We start from the raw sequence: 21,220 nt of genomic DNA on the forward strand, positions 1-21,220 counted from the left end.
ATAAAATTGTTGTGAATTAATTTAGGCTTCAAGGCTACTTATCAATAAATTCATATTGCTGTTTTGAAGCTGTTACTCATGGTCAAAGAACTCATTTAACCCGAATATTGTCTGAGGTAAATCAAATCTCATATGTTCCGGGTTAACACACGTGACCACATCAGCACCCAATCAGCGCTGCGTAGTCACAAGAATACCTAATCAACTTCCGAAAGGGATGTCTCTAGGCCAGTGTTTCTCAACCTTATTTCAGTCAAGGCACCTTTTGAAAATTATGCACAATCTTGAAGCACCCTTTAAAATTATGGACAGTCTCGAGGCACCCCATTCTAAAATTTAAAAACTATTCTAATAGATTTCCATAATGCAGCAGCATCCACACATGTAGGACACTCAACGTTAGGAGGAGATTTATTCTTCCAATGCAAATACACCTTTACAAACTTGTACTGACTAGTATTCCAATGTCTCTCTTCTCCGTCACTCAGCTAATGTGACCCCCAACGCTGATGGAGAGGGGCAAGAGAGGGGGATACAAGGATGCTGTGCAGGCAACTGACATATTCCATATCAACTGATGCCATTGGTTGTTAGGACGCCAGCAGCTAGAAGGTTGTAATGGTGCACAATGAAAACCTGTGGCTTTATGTAACAAAGTGAGGCTTCCTGCACATGCTGGCTTGTATCCAAATTTTGGCATCAGTATTTTCACTGGTGTCATGCACTCTTGCTTATGTATCAATAGGTGATGGTTTATAGAAAATGCTGGATATGGGGGTCAGGCTGCAAATCTCCTCTTGGCCACTGCTTCCTTCCAAAAGATTGATTCCCTTTATCTCATACCGGATGGTCTCAGCAAGGGTACATCAGTCTTGTTCCACTATGAAATTCCACCCATTCCAGTCAAGGAAGACACTATTAGATCTGTGAATGCTTCTTGGGCTTTTGGCATGAGGCTACTGTGCCTCTCTAGAACATGTCCAAGTATTTTTTCCTTGTTCCTGTAGAGAAACTGTTTTTAACTACGCCGTGACAAGGTTTCATAAAACACTTCGGGTTAGTTGAAAGGGAGCTTCCTATTCACATAGGCATGCTCCAAACCCTCTTTAGAGACCTTTCCATGCATGGGCTGGCCCTTGGGCATTAACAATGGTGGACAAAAACGCTCCGCCTGGAAGTTGGGTGCTCGTTTAGGTCCATAATCCAAACAGCAATGAGCACAAGAGAAGATTGACAGCACTCCGAATAAAAGGCTGTTAGGATGTTTATTGAACAAAAGTATCCAAAATAGACAGCAAGATGGTTAACGCGTTTCAAGAAAAGATTTGCTTAGTCATAACCTATAGGTTATGACTAAGGGAATCTTTTCTTGAAACGCGTTAACCATCTTGCTGTCTGCTATTTTGGATACTTTTGTTCAATAAATATCCTAATTGCCTTTGGAGTGCTGTCAATCTTCTAGTGTGCCTTAGGCATGAAGACAGCAGCACAGTTTTGCTGGAAAATTTATGTATGCAAGATAACAAAGGAATAAGGGGGAGTTCTGTAATCCAACAGGCGACCGCTGACACTGCTTGGGTTTCAGTTAAGCAAAAGCACTGTTAGCTCAATCAAGGAGTTGGGTGTCAACACTACATTTCTGGCTGGTCAACAGATATTTTTCTGCAATTGCAGTGTTAAGTGATAAAACATGACACTACAATAATAAGTCATACAGAATAAGTATTGCTTTTTTTGTTAAGTTTAGCTCTGATATGCACTTTAATATTCTTTAAAACTAAATCCCTCTTTGTACTGCTGTCAGTTAAATATTTTAAGCTAAAAAGTGTAAAATAATGAGTTCCCCAAAAAAACCCAGGTTATTCAATTTGTTTTTTAAAACTAATTTAAAATGGTCCATAATTCATACCTAGAATAAAATACCTTTACATCATTTTTATACATAACATTTTTATTTTTTTTTGTATTTTATGCAAAAATGCATATCCAATTTGTCTAATAGTTTGCATACAAACTGTGAAACATTAACACACAAAATAGCATCAGGCTCCTAATGGGTCCAGGCAAAAATTCATAAAAAGAAAATATGTATAACTAAAGTAATTTATACATGGTATCTACAGGAGTAAAAAGTAGAACGACACATTTTGTTAATGTATCATTTAGAGTAATTCTAAATAAAACATTACCTAGAACTAGCAAAAGGTAAAAAAAAAAAAAAATTATTGATATAAGGTTTATTTAGCAAAATATAAACCAATTTGCAAAATTAAAGGGGCATTACCTTTATAGCACAAAGGAGCCCTCACTCCACACCTCCAAGAATTTAGGCCTATAATTTCACCTACCACAACAACTTGCTGGTAAATCTGGCAATGCAAATCAGGCTGAAATAATGGCCTTTTGTGAATTATTCCATACAAATAATGGACCACAGTCTTTAGTTTAAAAGGGTCACAGTAGAAAGTGGGCCCATCACACTACTACATGAAAAGTTCAAAAGCAAATGGCTGTTTTTTTTATTAAAATACAAATCTCCTTTCATGTGTGCTACTAGATGGCAATTATACAAAATGATTAATTCAAGACAGCAGGGAACCAACGCACATGCCGGTGTTTGTATTTCATTGTTTATTGAGGAGTGAAGGAGATATTGCCAGACATGCCAAAATGACATTTCACATTCAAGGGCCTGAAGCTACATATTTTCCTGTATCAACAATTTATTTGGGCACAATGGGTGACCAAAATAATAATAAAAAAAAAAAAATATATATATAAGCCAATATAAATCTGTGCAAAATTTTATTTTGAATACCACATTGACTAATTTCCCAGGATACAGGAATTTGCTTCCATTCGACTCGAGTAGAGTAGAGTTAATACTATATAGAGACAAATCTGCCTTGACGATTATAACATCGTGCTAAATTACTAATTATGAACTCCCCATACCGTTCTAATGAATGATGTGGGGAGTACCATTTTATAAAAAGCTTTGCAGACCCTCTAGGCACTCAGGAATTCATTCCGTTTGCCTTAAAATCAAACTATAGCCCGCCCAACTCCCAAACTGTTGATAATGGACAATGGAAAGTAGTTCTCCTTAACCACCTAAGTTGGAATACAGGAGACAGAAGGAAAGGAAAGAATCCTTAAGGTTAATCTGTAGGCCAGCAGTAAAGCGTTTCGCTTCAAAGAATAGATTTTCTCTCAGTTCAGTTTGGAGAATGGTTTATATTCCTCCCAGACTGTTAGCCTGCAGAATGATGGCCTATAAGCACTACTGTCCTTTTTGCTGGAAAACAAAAACAAAAAAAACAAAGAAACCTAAACAGAAGAGGTAAGTCTGATGTTAGTCTTCCTGATATATATGCAAAATTGTAGAGGCCTTCACACAGTGCTAAGCAGATCTTGTAAAGCTTTCTGCTGAGCAGTAGTAAGCTGTGAAACACATTCTGTAAACAGTCCTCCCGAGGCCTAAGAAAAAAAAAAAACAAATTAAGCTAAATAAACACAAACATTGTAAACAAAGTTATCCACATTCATTATGTTTAGTGTCAGATAGGAAGGATACTTTACATATCAGTAACAAAAGCATCTTAAGAACTCTCAAAATTAGTAAAATTCATACTTTGATCAATTAGCAAGCTCCAATACACTACAGCGCCAGGAGAAGAGTTCTATAGAGATCATATCTTAGATAAGTTGGCATAGGAGGTCTGCAACTGTGTCCAAAATTTGGCTGTGCTCATGATGGATCCAATGATGAATTTTGTACAATCAATTTAGAAAAAGCATTGCACGCTGTCAGGTTGTATTTACTGACAAAAGACTTTTGGATCAAGCTAATAGATTTGTGCTGGCCTAGGCTAATCATGTAGACCAAAAACAAAAAACAAAGTACTATATAGCTTATTTTCTACAGAAATTACATACCAACTTTAGTAAACAAAGCTCACCTGAACTTGTCGAACAACATTAGCAAGTCTTTTGCCACATACTTCTTCATTTTTAATTGATTCATGAACACCACCATCAGCTATAATACTAAATATTTTGGGTAAATTTGAATTGTTGGGTCCTAACACAATAGGGTTATTACTGTGGATATGAAAAAGATAAAACATTAATACACATTTAAATGTAACATATAAAGCTTGCTGTGTTACATAGTATATGAAATGCATTTTTTTTTTTTTGACTCGTTAGCTAAGGGCTTGTTCACATCCTAATGTGTGTTACTGTATATGTAGCACACATGCATGTGTGTGAATAAGCCGCAATGCATTAATAGTATTGCAGGGATTCCTTTGTGTTTATGTATTGCAGTGAGTGCTGTGCGTTACAGCGCTGTGCAAAATGTATGATTATAATGGTCTTGTTCTTCTGTTACAAGGTAGCCCAACAGAGTTGATGCGGACAAGCCCTAATTGAGAATGAGCTTTTTACACACTTTAAGCCTATTACGCACTGCTAGTTCTTTTTTTCTTTCAACCCAGCGGAAAAAAAAAAAATATATATATATATATATATATATATATATATATATATATATATATATATATATATATATATATATATATATATATATATATATATATATATATATATATATATATATATATATATATATATATATATATATATATATATATATATATATATATATATATACACACACACACACACACACACTCCAGCGGCAAGGACCTGAGCTAACAATCCGAAGTTAGAACACAATAGAACTGCAGGGGAGATTGCTGTACTGACAGAGACTCCCCCTGTCTGTCGCAACAGCTGCAGTACACATGGGAATGTCCAAAATTCGGCCCATGTATACAGGGCTTTAGAATTGATAGCAATAGAACTTGGTGATTCAAATCTTTAACCCAATTAACCACATAACTACTATTCACTATAGAAAACCTTTTTTTGATGCAAAACATTAGTACACCAATTTCTCACATTCCTACAAAGCAAACATTTAAAGAAATAAGCAGAGATGAAATTAAAAAAAAAAAAACAAAAAAAACAAAAACACACAAACTTACACTGATCAGCGATAATTTATGACAAAGGTTACATGAATGTCATTAAGTATCTTGTTACAATGGTATCTAAAAGCTGGATGGATATATTGGGCAGCAAAGTAAACCTGTTGTTCGTGAAGTTGAAAGCTGAAAAAAAAAAAATGAGCATCGCAGTTTGTTGTGCAGGGGCTAGGTAGCAGCTCACCAGTCAGTGTGCCGGGTGCCATGCCGATCCATATCCACAGCCAAAAGTGCCTTCAAGGGGCACATAAGCATCAGAACTGTACACCAGGGCATTGGAAGAAGGTGGGTCTAAATAATCCTTTTTTTACGACAGATGGATGTCCGGGTGCATATGCATCCCTTCATGGGTAGTGGGGGGGGGGGGGGAGGTTTAGGAGGGAAGGCACTAGGATGCAATGTGTGAGGGAAGGCACCAGGATGCAATGTGGGTAGAAGGCAAGCTGAGAGGCAGCGTAATGCTTTGAGGCATGGGTTCGGGTTCAAGAACAGCTTAAGGAACAGAACAATGAGTTTAACCACTTGCCGACCGCCGCACGACTATCTACGTCGGCGGTCAGCCCCTCACAGGCAAACTAACGTAGGGCTACGTTGCTTGCTTGTGAGGGTCTAGGGAGCGAGCGCGCGCCCCCCGGGGCGCGCTCCCGCGTGGTCACGGACCCCCCCCGCGCGTGTGACCAGCGGACCCGATGTCCGCCGGTCACTCGGCGATCGGCGGGGGAGAGGGAGAATGTCAGGCAGCTTGTGTAAACAAACTGCCTGTCATTCTCCTCGCTGCAAAGACACTGATAAAACGGATCTGGTATGTAGATCCGTTGATCAGTGTCCTTACAGCTAGAGCCACAGCCAATCACAGTAGAAACCACGCCCCTAGGGACACACACAGCCCCTCCCTTCCAAATAAAGTTAACCCCTTCACTACCAGTGTATTTTTACAGTAACAGTGCATATGTATAGCACTGATTACTGTAGAAATGTCACTGGTAACCCCAAAAGTGTCAAAAATGTCAGTCAAGGGTCCGATCTGTCCGCCGCAATGTCGCAGTACCGCAAAAAAAAAATCGCAGATCGCCGCCATTACGCGTTAAAAAAAAAAAACAACAAAAATGACAAAAATCTTTCCCTTTGTTAGTAAACGCGATAACTTTTGCGCAAACCAATCAAAATACGCTTTTTGCGATTTTTTTTACCAAACATAGGTAGCATAAAATAAATTGGCCGAAAATTTTTAAAAATTTTGATTTTTACATTTTTTTTGGGGAATTTCATATAAAAAAATGTGAAAAATATTGCTATTTTTGCAAAATTGACGCTCTTTTTTTGTTTATAGCGCGTGATCAAAAAATCGCACAGGTGATCAAATACCACCAAAAGAAAGCTCTGTTTGTGGGAAAAAAAGGACGTCAAATTCGTTAGGTACAGCGTCGCACGACCGCGCAATTGTGCGTTAAATTCACGCAGTGCCGAATCGCAAAATACCCCCTGGTCGGAATGGGGGTAAAATCTTCCGGGGCTTAAGTGGTTAAGGCATTGACATGTCCTTCAAATTCTCTAGATCTAAATCCAATCAAGCATCTGTGGGATGTGCTGCAACAAGTACGAGCCATGGAGATCCCACCTTGCACCATACATAACTAAGGATGTGATACTAACCATTGGGAACCACATCATACCTTCAAAGGACTAGTGGTGTTCACGTCTTGACGGGTTAGGGCTGTTTTGGCGGCAAAAGGGGGACCTACTTACTCTTAGGTGGATGGTCAAAGTTATGGGTGATCAGTGTATCTTTCAGCAAAAAACAGGCTTACCTTTCAATAAGGTCACAGAGAAAGTTGAAAGTATGAACTGCTTCTTCTTTGTCCTCATGTAGTGGTAGCCATGATACCCAGTGGGGCAACACCTCTTCCACGTTTATACAATCAGGCCTGAACTTCATTATTTTTCCTACAGCTGAAATGCAATTCTCTGTTGCATTAATATTCTCTTTGGTTTTGGAGTCAGCAGCTTGGATAACCTGAACAAGCAGCGGAAGCGCTTCTACAATTCAGAAATATGAGAGACTGCATGAAACATCCATACCCCTCAACAATATACATGCATTATAAATCCACATACCTGTGCAGAAAGGACGATAGTTCTCTCCACCAAACTGAGCCATAACACCAATACCATAAGCAGCTGCCTGACGGACTTCCGGACTGTTGTCACAAATAGACTGCACCAGGGGTCCTAGAAAGCACTCTGCATATTTGAAGGAAGTGGGACTGCAATGTTCAATTATATCATCAAAGATACAGAGACCCCACTGTCTGTCTGGCCAGGGCCTGTGAGGACACTGTTAAAACAAAATGCATAAAGATAAACCGTGAAGTATCTTTACACTGTAAAAAATGAAGTACTTCCGCACACTTTTTCAGGATTTCTAATAAATATATATATATATATATATATATATATATATATATATATATATATATATATATATATATATATATATATATATATACACACACACACACACACACACACACGAGAAATACATATACATATGCCTACACATACCCATCGGTGGTGACACCCTGAGTATCCCCATAGGCATATGTATTTCTCGTGTATGCGTGTGTGTGTATGTATGCGTGTGTGTGTGTGTGTGTGTGTGTATGCGTGTGTGTGTGTGTGTGTATGTATGCGTGTGTGTGTGTGTGTATGTATGCGTGTGTGTGTGTGTGTGTATGTATGCGTGTGTGTGTGTGTGTATGTATGCGTGTGTATGCGTGTATATATGTGTATATATATATATATATATATGAAATATAAACAACTGCCGTGTAGTATATTTGGTTGGCCTATATGGAGTAGTATCCTCATATACTAATTGATATTTGCATATGTGCCATATGGAATTTAATCTTATCTTATTGAATTTTATTGAGACTAGTATTTCTATTATGTGTATTATCCTGACTTATGAAATTATTCTGGTAGATGGATGAGAGATAATGTGGAATTAATATGATCTGTCGACTCTTGGTATTAGGAAATGCTGATGTAGCTTAGAGTCTTATAAACATATACTTTTAGGATACGTTTATGTATTTTTTGCAGGAGACAACCATTGCTATGTAGGGAATGTGATATCCAAACATGTAACTATAATAGCTCTGGTTAATGCCTGCGCTGGTATTGTACTGTTTTAAATTGTATTTTAAATTGTATCTTAAATTGTATCTTAAACTGTATTTTTAATATATGTTTTTTAATATGTTTTTTAAAAAGTGGGTAGCCCCTTGCTTCTCCCGTCCCAGCCAAGGTGGATAAGGATTATTGGTTACTGGCCCCTTTAAGAATACACAATTAAATAATTAGGGCCGATGGTATCCCGGGTATATAGGGAGGGGCCTTAGCAGGAAGCAAGGTGGGACCTGAGGAAGGAGGCTCTGCCTCCGAAACGCGTTGTCCGTAGTAACAGCAGAGGCAGTGCACCCGTGTCTTGAATCTCCCACCTCACAGCTCCGGCTTTGGCTGAGGCTCTCCTGAGGCGCCGTAGATCACGTCGATATAGTGTGCAGGCGCACTAGAACCGGCATCCGGTGACCAGGCAACACAGGAAGTGAAGGAGAGCGGGGATACAGCGGCGGCAGCCGCGAATGAGGAGACCGCAGAGTCACCATCTGGAGGGACGGGAGGAGCAAGTAGCTCCTGTTGGAATGCTGTAAAGCGATTGTCTTAAAGGAAAAGTGTGAGTGCAATTCCAATGTACTGTGTTATTGTCCTTTATTAAAGCGTTATTGCCCGAGGTTGCGTGCGCTTTTCTTTACAGATTTGAATTGTTTTGATCCGCCCCCCCCCCCCCCCCCCCCCCCAGTGGAGTGAGAGAGGAGCAGCAGCAACCAGGACATTTCAGCTAAAAAACATACAAACAAAGGAGGTGAACACATGGACAGCGCCATGGGCTGGTGAAGTACTCCTCTTTGTACTTGTTGTATATCAGCATGTGCAGGATCTGTCCTTTACGAAGTACTACTTTGTCTCTGTGGACTACCAGATAAGGGAGGGAACGACAAGACAATGCAGCCAACTCCGACACCCTGCATGCAGAAGTAATAGCCACCAAGAAGGCTACCTTCTGTGTTAAAGTGTGCAGAGGAATCTCACAAATATCTTCAAAAGGCGGTTTCTGAAGAACTGACAGCACCAAATGTAGGTCCCACAGGGGCAACGGAGACCTCACCGGGGGAGCCTAGTGATGGACTCCCTGAATAAAAGTATGAATCAAGGAGTGCGTAGCCAAAGGGGGTTGAAAGAAAATCGCCAAGGCCAAAACATGGCCCTTTGATGGTTCCCAAGGCCAAGTGTTTATCTACCCCTTTTTGAGGAACTCCAAAATTCTAGCCACCAAAAAGGAACGAGGGCAACCCCCTGATAATGGTAGAATAGTAAACAAAAACAGTGGCCTATAAGCTGATATACAGGGCCAATGTGTGCTTCAATATAAGTGTCTAGTTATATGCAAGTATCCGGAAACTACATCCACGAATACCCAGGACAGACGTACAGTTGATGAAACACCTCCAGTTGAAGAGACCATTCTCCCTGGTCCAACAACTGCCGATTGAGGTAGTCCGCCTACTAATTTTCCACCCCTGGAATATGCACAGCAGAGGACTAGTACAAAGCGTTCTGCCCACTGTAGAATGCCAGTAACTTACTGGGCTGCTAGGACACTTTTGGTGCCCTCTTGGTGATTGACATATCCCACGACCGTGGCATTGTCTGATTGAATTCTGACCGGGAAACTCTGCAGACAATCTGTCCAATCGGTCAGGCAAAGCCTGATCGCCCAAAGTTCCAGGATATTTATCGCCAGTCTGGACTCCTCTAGAGTCCAAACCCCCTGAGCACAATCCGTGCCCCAAGACGCCTCCCCACCCAGACAGGCTGGCATCCATGGTGACCACTGTCCAGTACAGGGGAAGAAACTATTTTCTCTGTCCAAGAACCGGAGAGCAAAGCCACCAAATTGGACACTAGTGACTCCAGGACTGCCGTCAGAGCAGACAAAGCGGACTGGGCCCTGCAGTCTCAGGTGGTGAAACATGCTCCAGGGTCTCCATGGTTAACCCAGGGACTACCTTAGCAGATAGGAAAAATACTGCTAAAAAATACCCAACACTGCACAAGTGGCACCACAGGTCCCATCTCACCAAGTTGCTGCTATAGCAGAGAAGAGAGCTGTTTTACCCCCACAGGGACTTACCACACCGACCCAGGTACAGCACAGAGTTCAGCTGCACGCCGTGCGGTGATCAGAGAGGAGGAAGCGCCGAAGGCCTCTGGACTCCTCAACCGGGATGAGGGGTAACTCAATTTGACCTGGAAACTGGTAAGTCCACTAAGGATACCGCAAACAAAAAAAACACCTAGCAAGCACTGCATTTTGGACAACCCCACTTTTTGTGACAATGTTGTCAAGGTAAGCGGAAAGAGGAAACACTCTCGCAGTAGGGTTGCTATATACTGAGCTCAGCTCGAAAACAAAATCAGGGGAGGCCGCCAACTGCGATCCCTCAAGGGGATGACGGCCAAGGGTCCACAAAAGGAGCACCTATTGGATCCAGCAAAAAAAAGTAACCCTCCGAGCCCTCCATAGAGGACATAATAGGACATAAACCCCTTCAAAAGGGGGCCGCCCGCCGTGACACCAACACGCAGGCAGGGTACCCTCGCTAAAACAAGGCAGGTGCCCCACACAATAATGGGGGCAATACGGTCATTAAAAATGAAGAGCCCCCCACAGCACCACCCAGTCCAAGGGAGGTGCCAAGCTTACCATTTGCCCCAGCAGGCTGCAAGCTGCTGCCTAAATTTTTGTTGGGCCCAGCCCCAATACACGGATCCTCAGCCTGACAGATGCCCAAAGGAAGAGTGGGGGCTTCAGTTACATGCACTAGGGCCGTCCCCCAACGGCGGCGCCTGACTCGGCCTGCATGGCCTGGTAGACCGCGGCCTAAATTTTTGAGGGCGCCCGACCGCGAGCTCTAGCAAAGCCGACCACCCAGGAGCATCGGAGGGGAAGGCGGATGCCCAAACGGGAGGCAGTGGCTTCAAGCCCTGCTCGCAGGGGCAACTTCAATTAGTTTCCGAGTAGTAGGCCGCAGACCAGCGGACTAAATTTTCGGAACCGGCCATGTGAGGCCCACGGATGCTAGATTATCCACTCCCCCAGCCCAACAACTGCTGCAGGAAGCCCAGAGGACAACCCTACCCTATTTACCAACCCCCAGGAACCCTGCTCGACCCCCCCCCCCCCGTTTCGCACAAGGAAAACCCGGTCAGCAGCAACTCCAACCAGCACCCCTAAGAGCATGTGGCAACAGCCAGCTCATGACCTCACCCAGGGGGGGTGCGCTAAAAGACCCAAAGTGACCGAAATTTTAGAGGGGCTGGGGGAAGGGAGGGAAACCCGGGAGTGCGACCATCACAGGGAAGGGCCCACGTCCACCCCAAAAACCTCCAGGGGTAGTGGGACAGCTACTTACTACACCAGGAACAGGGTTGGCACTGCTCCGGACAGGACAACGCTCCATCGTAATGTGAATGCTGTCGGCCAGGAGGAAACGCTGCGACTCAGGCCATAGCCAGTTTGTATGCGTGCTCGCAAGACGTTTAACTCGCAGGTCAACCCCCATCCAGTGGGGCTATGTCACGGCCGACCTAGCGCGAAGCTGCGGTCTGTACATGCTCGCTGGCCGGACCCCAAGGATCTCCATTATCCAGTTCGTCGCCCACTCCGGCACTTGAGTGTAGTTCTCAAAAGGAACAAAAGAATTACATTTAAAAAGAAAAAAAAATGCCAGGACCAGAGATCCCAGCAAGGAACTAGGTCCTAAAACCTGATTCCTTTTTGCAGGAAGTGGGAGTATAAACCCTGGGACTGCCCCATAGACATACTCAAGTTTTTTTCCTGCCTAGTGTCCTACTCTTGTAGGGGGTAGCATAACCCAATGGTTAAGAAGAATCAGGAGCTGTCCATTAATGAACGAAATAATTTTTTACTTTTTATTTTGGAGTGAACACATTCGAGTAGAATTGTTTTGTAAAGCCAGAATTTAGAAATCACAATAATACATTGGGCTCAATTCTGTACTTAATCTCATAATTCTCTCCAAAGAAAAAAAAAAGTAAATTCACAAAACAAAATGTCACCAAGATGTGTAATCTTAAAAACCACTTCCAGACCAGGCAATTTCTGGCACTTCGCTTCTACACGCAAAAATCATAATTTCTTTTGCTACAAAATTACTCAAAACTCACAAATATATACTTTTTTTAGCAGAGACCCTAGGGAATAAAATGGCGGTCATAGCGCAGAAATTTTTCAAACGCTTTTTTTGGGGGGGGGGGGGGGGGGGGGCTAGGGGAACAATTTTATGAATTATAAAAAATTTAAAAAAGCCAAAAAAACACACACGAACGTGAAAGCTGATGTTACTCCGAGTAAATAGATACCTAACATGTCAAGCTTTAAAATTGAGCACACTCAAGGAATGCCGCCAAACTTCGGGACTTAATCTCCATAGGCAACGCTTTAACATTTTTTACAGGTTACCAGTTTAGAGTTTCAGTGGAAGTCTTGGGCTAGAATTGTTGCTCATATTGTTTACATATGTGGCCGCGACGTAAGCATGTGTTTACTTCTGCTTGCGAGCACGCAGGGACGGAGGCACTTTAAATATTTTTATTAATTTATGCACTTTCCCTTTAAATTTTTTTTTGATCACTTATTTCTGTCACAAGGAATGTACACATCCCTTGTAATAGGAATAGTGCTTGACAGGTCCTCTTTATGGAGAGATCTGGGGTCAATAAGACCTCAGATCTCTCATACAGGCTGGAAAGCCTGAAATCAAAATCAAAAAGGATAGACTATTCAGCCAAGATCTGGGCAGTATTGACATCTGCCAGGCCGGGCGTGATGTCATCACATCACGCCCGGGCCTCCGAGTGTCAGAGACTGCCCGGGACCATCTGGTCTTCGGCAGTCTCTATGGTGTACTTCCGCCGGCGGCCGATTCCTTCTCCGGCTCGCTGATCGCACGGGTGAGCCGGCAGATGCACCAGAGGGCCACGGGAGGGGACATCTCCTGTAAGAACGATCAGGCAGCTGTACAGACACTATGATTGTCCTTATGGTGCAGGGAATAACCGGCTGAAGAAAAAAAAAAAAAAAAGATAACTGAATGATGCCTGCAGCTGCAGGCATCATTCAGATATCCCCACTTTAGCCCAAGACGTCATATGACATACTGCGGTTTGGAAGTGGTTAAATTTCACAGGAAGTGAAATGTAGTCATTTTCTCAGAAATCCGTTCCTGTTTTACCATCACCCACCTCTAGTAGTTCCTTTTCACGGTGAGATTGGAACCGAATGTTTAAGAGGTAAATTATTGGTACTGTATTACGTAAATCACAAACATACACGGAACACATATACGGAAGTCGAGCCGCAAATGAAATCGCTGTTTCCAACCACACGTGAGGTATCGCCGCGATCGCCAGAGCTTGAGCAATAATAATAAAAAAAAAAAAAAAAAAAGAGCTACACTAACTCTAAACTGGTAACCATTAAAAAAATTTAAAGTGTCGCCTATTGAGATTTCTATTGACCGTAGTTTGTCGCCATTCCACGGGTGCGCGCAATTTTAAACCGTAACATATTGGGTATCCATTTACTCGGCGTGACATCTTTCATACAAAAAAAAATGGGCTAACTTTACTGTTTAGTATTTTTTAAATGCAGTGAAATGTGATTTTTCAAAATGTTTCCAAAAAAACGGAATTTTTGTAAAATCTTACCTGTAAAATTCCTTTCTCTGAGTCCTCCGACAGTCGCCGCCTCTTCATATTCGTCACATATGGGGTATTAGACTTTGCTCCGAAGGAGTAGCTAGGCAACAGAATATGTTAACAATAAAGCTTTAACATATCCCACCCTCAAGGGGTGGTCCCCTCAGTCAATACCCTCCTACTTCCTGCAACCATATCTCAGTTTTAGTGGAATAGCAGTAGAGTATACATTCAACCCCAAAAGAGGGGCGGGGGCGGCGACTGTCGGAGGACTCAGAGAAAGGAATTTTACAGGTAAGATTTTACAAAAATTCCGTTTTCTCTTACGTCCTCCGACAGTCGCCGCCTCTTCATATTCGTCACATATGGGGACGTCCCAAAGCAGTGCAAACATGAGGGGTGGGAAACGCATCCGCGCCGAAAGGCAACGCAGTCTCCACATCAAAGAAAGGAACCTTACCAAAGGAAGGAAACCAGCTGGGCAACAGCAAAAATAAGTGCTCAACAGGAGCAACAACCCAGGAAAAGACAAAAAAACCAGGGAATACAAAGATATCCCAACAGCCAGGAGTCCCCAACAAGGGACCCTATGGAACAGCCGCACTAAGAACCTTGCGGCCAAAGGAAGCATCCGCCGATGCCTGAACATCTACTTTGTAGAATTTTGTGAAAGTGTGCACGGTCGACCAGGTCGCCGCCTTACACACCTGGGCTACAGAAGCCCCATGACGGCAGGCCCAAGACGTACTCAGTGATCTAGTAGAGTGCGCCTTCACAGGCACAGGGGGAACCTTCCCCTGCAAGGCATAGGCCTGTTCAATGGTCTGCCTGATCCATTTGGCGATGGTAGAGGCCGAAGCCGCCATGCCCTTCCGAGGACCCTCTGGAAGAACAAACAAGGAGTCCGTCTTACGAAAAGACTCAGTCGATTTAAGGTAAACCCTAATCGCCCGAACAACATCCAGAGAGTGCAATCTCACCTCCTTTGGATGTTTAGGCTTCGTGCACAACGAAGGCAAAACAATATCCTCGTTAAGATGGAATTCCGAAACTCGTTTCGGCAGAAAAGAAGGATTAGGTCGCAAGACCACCTTATCCAAATGAACAACCAGGTACGGAGACTTGCAGGACAAAGCCGCCAGTTCCGACACTCTGCGAGCCGAAGTGATCGCCACCAAAAAGGCGACCTTTTTGGACAACAGAGACAATGAGATCTCCCTGATCTGTTTAAAAGGAGCACGTTGTAACACAGAAAGAACTAGATTCAAGTCCCAGGGGGGCAAAGGATCCCTCCTAGGAGGAACCAGATGCCGCACACCCTGAATAAAAGTGCCAACCAAGGAGTTGGAAGCCACGGGACGTTGAAACAGAACGGCCAGCGCAGACACCTGACCCTTTATCGTGGCCAGCGCCAAACGCTGATCGACACCCGTCTGAAGGAAAGACAGCACACGGGAAACCGAGTACGTGCGGGGTGAAAACCCCCTGGACTCACACCAGGCAAAATAGGCCTTCCAAGTACGGTAATAAACCTTTCCCGAGGAAGACTTCCTCGCGTTGATCAAGGTATGAACGACCTCTGGAGAGAGACCCTTCTCCTTCAGGACCTCGGTCTCAACAGCCAGGCCGTCAAAGCCAGCGACTGTAAAGCAGGATGGTAAATCGGTCCTTGAGACAGTAGATCGTCTCGAAGAGGCAGACGCCAGGGGGCGTCGACCGCCAGATTCACGAGGTCTGCGTACCAGGACCGGCGAGGCCAGTCCGGTGCCACAAGAATCACCGTGCTGCGTTCCGAGTGTAACCTGCGAAGGAACCTGGACAGCAACTGAATCGGTGGAAACGCGTACATCAGCCTGTACTGATGCCACGGGGCCACTAACGCGTCCGACGCGTCTGCCCGAGGGTCGCGCGTCCTTGCCACGAACCTCTTCACCTTGTAGTTGAGGCGAGACGCGAACAGGTCCACATCTGGAAGACCCCACTTCGCGCACAACATCTGGAAGACAGCCGGATGGAGAGACCATTCCCCCTGATCCAGGGTCTGGCGACTCAGATAGTCCGCCTGCCAGTTCTCCACTCCCGGAATGTGAACCTCCGTTATCGCCGGGACATGAGTCTCGGCCCAAGACAGAATGTTGGCCACTTCGAGCCGCTCGGGCACTCCTGGTGCCCCCTTGGTGGTTGATGTATGCCACCGCCGTGGCATTGTCCGTCTGCACCCGAACCGGGCAGCCCTGCAGCCGGTCCGTCCAGCGATGAAGACAGAGCCTTATCGCACGTAATTCCAGAATGTTGATCGGGAGGGAAGACTCCCCCTCCGACCAGGTCCCCTGGGCGGACAGAACGCCCAGAACACCACCCCAGCCCGACAGGCTGGCATCCGTAGTGATTATCGTCCACGAGATCGGACGAAACGACTTGCCCCCGGACACCAACGGGGACTGGAGCCACCACAGAAGGTTTACCCTGGTGCGATGACTCAACGAGATCTGAAGATCCAGAGATTGAGGTCGTCCGTCCCACTTGGACAGAATCTCCGCCTGGAGACCCCGCGTGTGAAACTGAGCGAAAGGAATCGCCTCGAAGGCCGAGACCATCAATCCCAGACATCTCATACACGTCCGCAGAGACGAGTGTGGAACGTCCCTGAGGGACCTGACTTCCTCCTGAAGAGTCCTGAGCTTGTCTTCCGGCAGGAAGACCTTCGCCTGCACCGAGTCCAGTATCATTCCCAGATAGGGAAGACGAACCGACGGACTCAGTGTCGACTTTGGAACATTTATCGTCCAACCGAACTCCTGCAGAGTTTGCATTGTGACAGACAGGTCCTCCTCCAGACCCTGACTGGTCGCAGACCGAATCAGAATGTCGTCCAGATACCCCAGGACAGAAATGCCCTGGGCCCTCAATAATGCCAGAACCGGTGCAAGCACCTTGGTGAAGACCCGCGGAGCCGAGGCGAGCCCACGCCACGAACTGGTAGTGATCCTCCGCAATGGCAAATCGAAGGTATCTCTGATGCCCCTCGAATATGGGGATGTGAAGGTACGCATCCTTCAAATCGATGGAGGCCATGAATTCCCCCGGAACCAGGGCAGCCACCACCGAGCGCAGGGACTCCATGCGGAACTTGCGAACCCGCACAGAGCGGTTCAGAGCTTTCAAGTCCAGAATCGGACGAACCTTGCCCTCCTTCCTGGGCACGGTGAACAGATTGGAATAAAACCCCCGAAATCTGTCCCGATGAGGCACCGGAACCACCACACCCTGAGCCCTCAGGTCCCGCACCGCCAGGTGCAGATCCCGCAGGCGCTCTGGAGACAGTTGTAGATTTGAGGGAAAAAATCTGCTCTCCGGCCGAGAGAGAAACTCGATCTTGTAACCAGATCGAACGATTTCCAGAACCCATCTGTCCCGCACACGGGCCAACCAGGGCTGAAGAAAACCGAGCAAGCGTCCCCCCACCCCAAAACTGGGTGAGGGCGCCCCTTCAGGCCGAACTGTTATGGGCCGCAGGTCCGGATTGGCCGGACTTCTGTTTCCCAGACCAGGGCTTCTTCTGAGAACCTTGGCCTTTGAACGGTTTGCCCTTGCAGTGCGGCCGAAAGGCACGAAAGGACCCCTGAGGGGGCCGAAAATTCGCATGCTTCTTCCCAGAAGCCCCCTTAGCCTTGGGGAAATGGGGCAAGAGAGTGCTCTTACCCCCGGTGATCCCCTTAATCAACACATCCAGGGACTCCCCAAAAAGGCGAGACCCATCATAAGGCAGATTGGCTAAGGTTTTACGTGAAGATTGGTCCACCGACCAACATTTCAACCAAACCAGGCGGCGAGACAACACCGCCACGCTGTGCACACGTGCAGCCAACGGAATCCGGTCCAGGTCCGCATCACACAGATACATGACACCCTGGTGGATCTGATCCACCATATCCAGGGTCGCCGGCGAGGCCGAATCGGCCACTAGGACGCGCCTAAGCATCTGCGTCCAACTTGCGATCGCCTGGGCCGCCATGAGAGAAGCAAACAGAGCCTTAAGCATAGAACCCGTAACAGAATAAGTATGACGGGCAAGAGACTCCAGTCTCCTATCCGTGGCATCACAGAAAACAGGGGAACCCTCTGCAGGAATCGCAGTGGCTTTGTTCAAAACCGCAATTGCATGATCCACTGGTGGAGGCACACACCACCGTTCATCAGTGGCAGGCGAGAAAGGATAACGCAGCTTGAATTTACTTGGTACCGCAAAAGGTTTGCGCAGATCGCGCCATTGATCCTTAACAGCGCGCTGAAAATCAGCATTGCAGGGAAAAACCTGCGGCGTCCTGCGTTTTCTCTGCGTCCCATAAGCCGCCAAGGCAGCGGGAGGACACACTTCGTCCTGCAAACGCAGCGTTTGCTTAATGGAAGCAATCAACTCATCCATGATTGCAAGCTCTTCAGGCGAGCCAGGGGGAGAATTATCGACCCCCTCAACTTCAGCCTCCACCTCAGACCCCACTAGATCAAGAGAGGAGCGGGACCCCGATAAGGGGGTCCCTGCTAGAACAGCCCCATCACCTTCACCCTCAGAATCAGAGGACAGAGCAACTCTGGGCCGTTTAGTAGATTGAGCAGCCACCAGCATTTGCACCTGGGCAGCAAGGCCAGCCACAATAGTGGCTAAATCCCCCCCTGGGGGGGGAAACAGCGGTCCCCTGGCTTTCCACCAATACTGTGGGAAACTTGCCCTCCTGAGAATCCATTGCCCCTGTATGCCAGACAACCAAGGGTTAACTGCCCCCTTTTAGCAAGCGCGGCAAGCGCAGCCCACCGCACCACACTCAGGCACAATGAGACCCCCACAGGGAATATACAGACTGAATACAGGCAATGGCAAACAGGAATAGAAGGATAAAATCTGAGGAGACCCCGCTGCTGCCTCGATCGGTGTTCCAGGAAAGAGGAAGTGATGCTGCCAGGGCGCTCTATGTAAGCCTATGGAGGCTACAAGAAAATGGCCGCCGTGCATGTAAACCATGCGGCCGGAGCGGGCGCCGGTAAAATGGCGTCGTTTGGCGCCGAAATCGCCGCTCCATAGTGCATAAAAACACACACAAGCTTATCCCATTATATGGATACATGTTAGATCGCCGCAGCGATCGCTGTATATGCCCCAACATGCCATAAAAACATGCCCCACAGCACACAGCTTCCCACACTGCCCAGCCTGACACACACAGTGTCACACAGCTCCCCCCCCCCTTGCAGCCCACAGCATGCAGCCGAGAGATAGGGAGACAAGCAGTGTGAATAAAGGCAGGTTACACAGTCCCAGACTGAGACCCCCCCCAGACAGACAGGTCCCCACATAGATACACTTACCTCACATGGCGTGGGGAACCCGCACAGGCGAACAAGCCGCTGCACATGAGGCAGGGAGAGTCGCAATTCAAGACGCCCACAATGGCGGTTAAGAAACCGCACAGCGTCCGGTGAGGTAGCCACCTCACCAATCATCCCTGCACCGAACAGGGATGGGTCGTTCACTGTGCCAGGAGCGTTACCTGGCTGAACGCTCGATGGCAGACTGGGAAGCCACTGACCCACGACCTGCGATCAGGGGGATCAGCCCGAGACCCAGTCCGCATGATCCTCTTCGTCCGAAGAACTAACTAATGCTGACCAAAATAACAGCTAAGTAAAGGTAGAGAAAAAAACTCAAACAAAATATTAAAAAGAAGAAAGAGTCTGGGACAAAAAGTCCCAGCACAGAGAGAGCCAGCCACTCCTGACAAGCTAGACATTAAAACTGAGATATGGTTGCAGGAAGTAGGAGGGTATTGACTGAGGGGACCACCCCTTGAGGGTGGGATATGTTAAAGCTTTATTGTTAACATATTCTGTTGCCTAGCTACTCCTTCGGAGCAAAGTCTAATACCCCATATGTGACGAATATGAAGAGGCGGCGACTGTCGGAGGACGTAAGAGAAAAAGGCATTTTAAAGACCGCTGCGCAAATACCGCGTGACAAAAAATATTGCAATGACCGCCATTTGATTCTCCAGAGTCTTTGCTTTAATAATATATATATATAATGTTTGGGGGTTCTAAGTAGTTTTCTAGGAAAAAATACTGATTTTAACTTGTAAACAGTGTCCAAAATAGGGCTGGGGCTTAAGTGGTTAACAACAAATTAAAGGTTAACTTACAATCAAATTAACAATTAATGGCATCAACTGTTCGAACCACGGCAACACTTTTTCTTTGTAGCTGCTGAATATCGAGTGCAAAATGTCAGCCACTTTAGTCAAAATATAAACATCATTGTCATCCTGTAAAAACAAAGTCAAGAGAAAACTCAGTTCGTAGAACAATTGTTAATGCACATTTTACAGCCCACCTCATTTATGCACATTTTGCTTAAAAGCATCAAAAGTAAAAATTAAGAGGGTGTCTGCACACAACTCTTCAGCAAAAGCCACTGCTATAAAGACAGTATATCAATATGATTTTGATGCTAAAATTACAAACTTCATATATAGTCATTGGAATTAACCATTTTTAATAAAAATGCCAACAGGTAGCATTATAGGGCAGACGGAACTCTGCATGTCTATGTACTGAGATAATAAAATCATTAAAGCTACATTTTAGTGTGACTTGTATCAAAGCACATCTACAAAAAACCAATTCAATGTGTAAAAAAATTAGGATTTTGGTTTTCTTGTAAAAATCCTTTTCTTAGCATACATCAGAAAAACACAGAGGACTTCATAATCATGACTATTTGGTTGGGTTATGATGACAATTTCAGTTGAGCAAAATAAATAAATAAATTAAAGCCCCCTCAGGAGGTTGGGGGCCTCACTACAAAAGTCCCCTTCAAAATCTCCTTCCCAAAACTGGTGTCTGCAGAAGAGTGAATATCTACATGGTGGATCTTTGTAAACGTATGAAGGCCCAGTGGCAAGTCTAACGAATATGAAAAATAGAAGCATAAGCTTGTTCAGAGAGAATCGCCCTCTCCTTATGATGCTTAGGATAAGGATAAAAACATGGTAACAGGTTGTTCGAACAAGCCACCTTGGCTAAAAGGACAGAGGCTCCAACACCACTATCATGATCATGATGAAGAGAGGCTCCCTACAAGGAAAGTGCAGCCTGCTCCCCAAGACCCTGCAAGCTGTGGTAACAGCAACAAAAGAGACAACCTTGTGTTCAACAGTTAACCACTTGGTGACCAGCCGCGGTCGATATACAGCAGCAGGTCGGCAGAGGAATCACGCGCCCCCATTCGCTAGCGGGGAAGCTGAATCACGGGGCCGGCGGGCGCGATT

At 45.5% G+C, this 21,220-nt stretch overlaps 1 protein-coding gene across 1 annotated transcript in view; it reads right to left on the reverse strand.

Moving 5' to 3' along the window:
• Positions 1-2,614: 2,614 nt before the first annotated feature.
• The window catches only part of IPO5 (importin 5), a 167,398-nt gene continuing 148,792 nt past the window's right edge, over positions 2,615-21,220 (reverse strand). Inside the window, exons 22-26 of the mRNA XM_082245950.1 lie at positions 20,093-20,215; positions 7,170-7,389; positions 6,863-7,091; positions 3,963-4,104; positions 2,615-3,480 (exon numbers count right to left, since the gene is read on the reverse strand). Coding sequence (XP_082102076.1) covers positions 3,394-3,480; positions 3,963-4,104; positions 6,863-7,091; positions 7,170-7,389; positions 20,093-20,215 — 801 coding nt within the window. The 3' untranslated portion in view covers positions 2,615-3,393. The remainder of the gene's footprint in view (positions 3,481-3,962; positions 4,105-6,862; positions 7,092-7,169; positions 7,390-20,092; positions 20,216-21,220) is intronic.

This window comes from Pelophylax lessonae (assembly GCF_965119305.1).
Source record: "Pelophylax lessonae genome assembly, chromosome: 2".
In the NCBI taxonomy this organism is placed as follows: Eukaryota; Metazoa; Chordata; class Amphibia; order Anura; family Ranidae; genus Pelophylax; species Pelophylax lessonae.